The sequence below is a fragment of the Bombina bombina genome, chromosome 3 (genome assembly GCF_027579735.1).
Source record: "Bombina bombina isolate aBomBom1 chromosome 3, aBomBom1.pri, whole genome shotgun sequence".
Lineage (NCBI taxonomy): Eukaryota > Metazoa > Chordata > Amphibia > Anura > Bombinatoridae > Bombina > Bombina bombina.
The window spans coordinates 135,588,915-135,594,914 of record NC_069501.1 but is presented as its reverse complement, the minus strand read 5'-3'; the positions used below and the strand labels follow the sequence as shown (position 1 = coordinate 135,594,914).

At 32.6% G+C, this 6,000-nt stretch overlaps 1 protein-coding gene across 4 annotated transcripts in view; it reads right to left on the bottom strand.

The window, feature by feature from the left end:
- Nucleotides 1–207: 207 nt before the first annotated feature.
- The window catches only part of APP (amyloid beta precursor protein), a 542,079-nt gene continuing 536,286 nt past the window's right edge, over nucleotides 208–6,000 (bottom strand). For all 4 annotated transcript variants that reach the window (XM_053706002.1, XM_053706000.1, XM_053706001.1 and 1 more), the window contains one exon: nucleotides 208–1,356. In XM_053706002.1, the coding sequence (XP_053561977.1) occupies nucleotides 1,255–1,356 (102 nt within the window). In that variant the 3' untranslated portion in view covers nucleotides 208–1,254. The remainder of the gene's footprint in view (nucleotides 1,357–6,000) is intronic.

The following is a 6,000-nucleotide window of genomic DNA, read 5'->3' as shown; positions in this document are numbered from 1 at the left end:
TGGACAGTGACTTACCATATTTGTTTGTTTTTTAATCCAATATGGTGAGCAATAACCATCCTGTTGAAGCTGTGTCCAGCAGTTTTATGTTCCTTTAAAACAGTGTTAATTTACCCCCTGCCTTATGGTGACCAGAAAAGCAAAGCCTCACTCTGGGTGTGAAGAATAAACATTCTTTATTAAAAAGAAACACAAACACGCAACAAATGGGTTCTGATTTTGTTTTAAATTTATTTATGTAACACAGTGTAGAAAGCTATTAGTTCATAAGCAATGATTCTGTACAATCATCCAGCAGAAAGTTTTAATTTTGTAAGGAATCTCTGCTAATTTTAGACCAGCAGGGCACTTTTTTTCTCCTAAAAAAAGTGCTAAGAATTATCAGAGACACACACAACCCCGTTTTAAAACTGGAAGCTACTGCAAAACATTGTGTCGCAGACACATCCAGCACAGACGTAAAGGTAAAGCTCATAAAGGTACATGGAAAAGAAAAAAAAAATGTATATATATTTTTTATTTTTTAATTTAATTTTGCAATTCCTAAAGTGTGCACATAAAACAGGCACAAAGAAAACAGATGTGTATTCCCATGATTTTCTACATCACTAACACAGCAGAACAATCTGTACATTTACACAGTAGAGAAAAAATCTCAATAAATTGTATGGAATACTTCAAATAAAAAAATCCAGATTTACTTTTAAATGCATAGCGGTGGTATGAAAAAAAAAAAATATATATATATATATATCAGCATAGGGAAAGCATCAAAACCTCACATACACAAAAATGCATCCCAGTCAGATTTAAAAGCATTTTTCAATCAGGACTTAATTTGTTTTCATCACAAATCACAAGAATAATATACAACTGGTTAAGGAACTACATGATAAATTATCAAGAGAGAGGGAAAGCTATGCATGCACTAGTTAATTCTTTACAATACACAAAAAACATTCATTGATAATGTTATGTGAAAAGTCTGAAATGTTTAGAGAATACATTACTGATTTTTTTTTTTCCTTATTAATTATAGTTCAAGCATTTTACTTGTGTTACAGCACAGCTGTCAAAAAGGCAGAAATGAGTAAATAAAACAGATTGGTAATTTTTGTTTTGTGTGTGTTTGTTCGTTATTCTCTCAACATGATCATTTTTTTATTTTTCTATATTTATATATGTATATAGTTGAACACCGATGGGCAGAGAAGCAATCATTTGCTGTCCGAATCAATAGGCTCCTGCGGTGCTCTAATTCTGCATTTGTTCAAAGAATTTATATGTGGGGTTTTCATAACCGTTCTGTTGCATCTTTGTGAGGTGCCGCTCCTCAGGGGTAACTGCAGCATCGACCTGAAACATTAAATAATAGAAATACAATAATTATTTAATGCTCAATAGCAACAACGTCAGTAGATTTTATTTCACATAAGAGAATAATTTATATTTAGTTTGATTTATTTTATTCATGTATTTTATAAAAAAAAAAAATTAATTGAAAGATAAAAGCCATGTTGATGTTTTGAAAGATATTCAATGAGATTTTCTGACTTTAGATCTCTGAAAAGTCATTAATTTTTGTCAACTGTAAGCTGTTTTGCATTAAAGCAAATAAATAAATAAAAATACATTCTCAAAAAATGTTTAATGCTTTTTTATACTTAAAATAAATCCCACAATGCCTTTTTATTACTTATTTCAACCACTTTTCCTGTAATTTAACTCGGAAATTGTGTTTTTTCCACTGTTCCTTGAGAGAATGCAGTGGACACTGCAGGATTCAGATTGCTGATCCTAGAACATTAACCCTTTGATGACAGGGTTAATTTGTCTACATTCGAACAACATTCCGATGTAAACCAATTGAAATCTCGTGATCGCAAGATTTTAATGATGAGATCGGTTCAGGGGGGCGTCCCTATGAAACTAGGTACGCCGACCATGACCCGACCCCATTCTGGAAGCGCCTTTGGCTTCAGGACGTTCCATGCGGTCCTAACGGCGCTAAAGCCCAGCACAGTTAGGACGGCAAGGAACATCCTAACGGTGTTAAAAGGTTAAACACAGTGATTGATTTTGCAAGGGCTTATTAATATCTAATTAGTCACAGAAAATTAGATAAGATAAACCAGGGATGATGAATCTATGGCTCGAGTGTCCAAGGTGATAATCATAACAAGTTTGTAAATGTCAAAAATGCAATCGGATATCCATGTTCTTAGACAAAGTTTCACAAATAGAAGAAACAAGCTAAAAAGCTGTCAATTTACACACTCCCAAGGAAACACATTTATAAATATGTATATCCTTTGGTTAAAACAAACAAACAAAAAATATATATATATATATATATATATATTAGATAGGCAGATAGATCAATAGACATTTTTTTCTTTCACACTGCTGTTCCCTTAAGTTTTATTTGGACTATGTTCAAATACCTAACCTCAAATGAAATAGGAAAATCTAAAATAGAGTATATATTGTTTTAAGATATAAAAGTTCACCCAATTGCTATAAAAAACAAAAGTGAAATCAGGGTAATATACTGTATATAATTAATCACATAATAAATATCTTCAAATTCCAGGTAGGATTTGAACACAGTAGAAAGCATAATTTGGTACACAATATGGTAAGGTATACAATAAAGAAAATACATTTTCTAAAACAGCTGGAGAATTTCACAGATGAATGCTACCTAAATAGTAAAACCTGCCGGGCTCTTACTTGTACTGCAAGCAAAACAGTATGCAAGATGCTTCATTTGAAGTCATATTTTATAAATTTAGATAGATGCATGAAGACTCATAAAATTGATGAAAAAAATTGTTTAGCATATGGGGACGCTCTGCAATCTGTTCACACAAGTTGACAGGGTTAAACAGAATAACACGACCACATAAATAGGAATGTGCATTCATCCACAAAATATTAAATTAACTATTTTATAAATGACCACACAACAAAACTACCTGGAGTTTACAGCGTATTGTGCCCTATTTCCATCTGATATTTCCTGTAGATATACAAGCTAAGCAGATTTTACATGGCAGAGGTTTACTTCTTTAATTAAATAATATAAATTGAGCTTAGTGGGTTTTTTCTCTTCTTTTCAATAGGAAGGAATATAGTTAAATTTCCTGGGTTTACCTTCTTTGGCCAAATAATCAATTAAAATAGCTGTGTTTTCAATGAGAGTGATTTGTTTTCAATTAGAGTGATTTGTTTTCTTTAGAGTTTCATTTCTGGAAACAGTTTTGATGTACAAAAAATTCAATTACAAATGCTTTGTGTTTTAAATTTATTTGCTGGTGAATTTAATTTTGGTCATATCTAAACATATATTTACTACTCATGCACAGCTGTCTATTTGTCTGTCTGGGATAGTGGATAAGAACTTCCAAGGAAACATCATAATCTGTTAACATTTATAGGCAGATTTATTTACCAAGATGATTGTTTTCAAACACCTATAAATGTATTTAAAATGCACATTTTTTCCCATTATGGAGATATTCAAAATTACTTAAACTAACAGCTGGAATGCAAGAGAAAATTTAGAGATTGTTTTAAATGAAAATGAAAATGACCTTTTGTCACATATATACATGGATTATATGAGCCTGAAACTACTTTAATATGAGGTGGACTCTTATCCTTCTATCTCACCAGTAATCTTACCAAACATTAGAACATTAGAAGCAGTTTACTATGTCTCAAAAGTAAAGGAAATAATAACTATCTTGATTAACTGTGACAACGGAAGAATTACAGTACACCAAACACACACATTCACTAACATGCATCAGAGATAGTACATCAAGCAGACACATTTACTAACATGCTATAGAGATAGTACACCAAGAAGACACATTTACTAACATGCATCAGAGATAGTACATCAAACAGACGCATTTACTAACATGCATCAGAGATAGTACATCAAACAGACACATTTACTAACATGCATCAGAGATAGTACATCAAGCAGACATATTTACTAACATGCTATAGAGATAGTACATCAAACAGACACATTCACTAACATGCATCAGAGATAGTACATCAAACAGAAACATTTACTAACATGCTATAGAGATAGTACATCAAGCAGACATATTTACTAACATGCATCAGAGATAGTACATCAAGCAGACACATTTACTTACATGCTATAGAGATAGTACATCAAACAGACACATTTACTAACATGCATCAGAGATAGTACATCAAACAGACACATTTACTAACATGCATCAGAGATAGTACATCAAACAGAAACATTTACTAACATGCTATAGAGATAGTACATCAAGCAGACATATTTACTAACATGCATCAGAGATAGTACATCAAACAGACACATTTACTAACATGCATCAGAGATAGTACATAAAGGAAACATATTCACTAACATGCATCAGAGATAGTACATCAAGCAGACATATTCACTAACATGCATCAGAGATAGTACATCAAGCAGACATATTCACTAACATGCATCAGAGATAGTACATCAAGCAGACACATTTACTAACATGCATCAGAGATAGTACATCAAGCAGACACATTTACTAACATGCATCAGAGATAGTACATCAGATACATTTACTAGCATGCATCAGAGATAGTACATCAAGCAGACATATTCACTAACATGCATCAGAGATAGTACATCAAGCAAACACATTTACTAACATGCATCAGAGATAGTACATCAAACAGACACATTCACTAACATGCATCAGAGATAGTACATCAAACAGACACATTTACTAACATGCTATAGAGATAGTACACCAAGTTTACTATGTCTCAAAAGTAAAGGAAATAATAACAATCTTGATTAACTGTGACAACGGAAGAATTACAGTACACCAAGCATACACATTCACTAACATGCATCAGAGATAGTACATCAAACAGACACATTTACTAACATGCATCAGAGATAGTACATCAAGCAGACACATTTACTAACATGCATCAGAGATAGTACATCAAACAGACATATTCACTAACATGCATCAGAGATAGTACATCAAGCAGACATATTCACTAACATGCATCAGAGATAGTACATCAAGCAGACATATTCACTAACATGCATCAGAGATAGTACATCAAGAAGACACATTTACTAACATGCATCAGAGATAGTACATAAAGCAGATACATTTACTAGCATGCATCATAGTACATCAAACAGACACATTTACTAACATGCATCAGAGATAGTTCATCAAGCAGACACATTCACTAACATGCATCAGAAATAGTACATCAAGCAGACACATTTACTAACATGCATTAGAGATAGTAAATGTGTCTGCTTGATGTACTATCTCTGATGCATGTTAGTAAATGTGTCTGCTTGATGTACTATCTCTGAAGCATGTTAGTAAATGTGTCTGCTTGATGTACTAACATGCATCAGAGATAGAACATCAAGCAGACAAATTAAAAAATATGCATCAGATACAGTACATCAAGCAGACAAATTCACTAACGCATCAGAGATAGTACATCAAACAGACACATTTACTAACATGCATCAGAGATAGTACATCAAACAGACACATTTACTAACATGCATCAGAGATAGTACATCAAACAGAAACATTTACTAACATGCTATAGAGATAGTACATCAAGCAGACATATTTACTAACATGCATCAGAGATAGTACATCAAACAGACACATTTACTAACATGCATCAGAGATAGTACATAAAGGAAACATATTCACTAACATGCATCAGAGATAGTACATCAAGCAGACATATTCACTAACATGCATCAGAGATAGTACATCAAGCAGACATATTCACTAACATGCATCAGAGATAGTACATCAAGCAGACACATTTACTAACATGCATCAGAGATAGTACATCAAGCAGACACATTTACTAACATGCATCAGAGATAGTACATCAGATACATTTACTAGCATGCATCAGAGATAGTACATCAAGCAGACATATTCACTA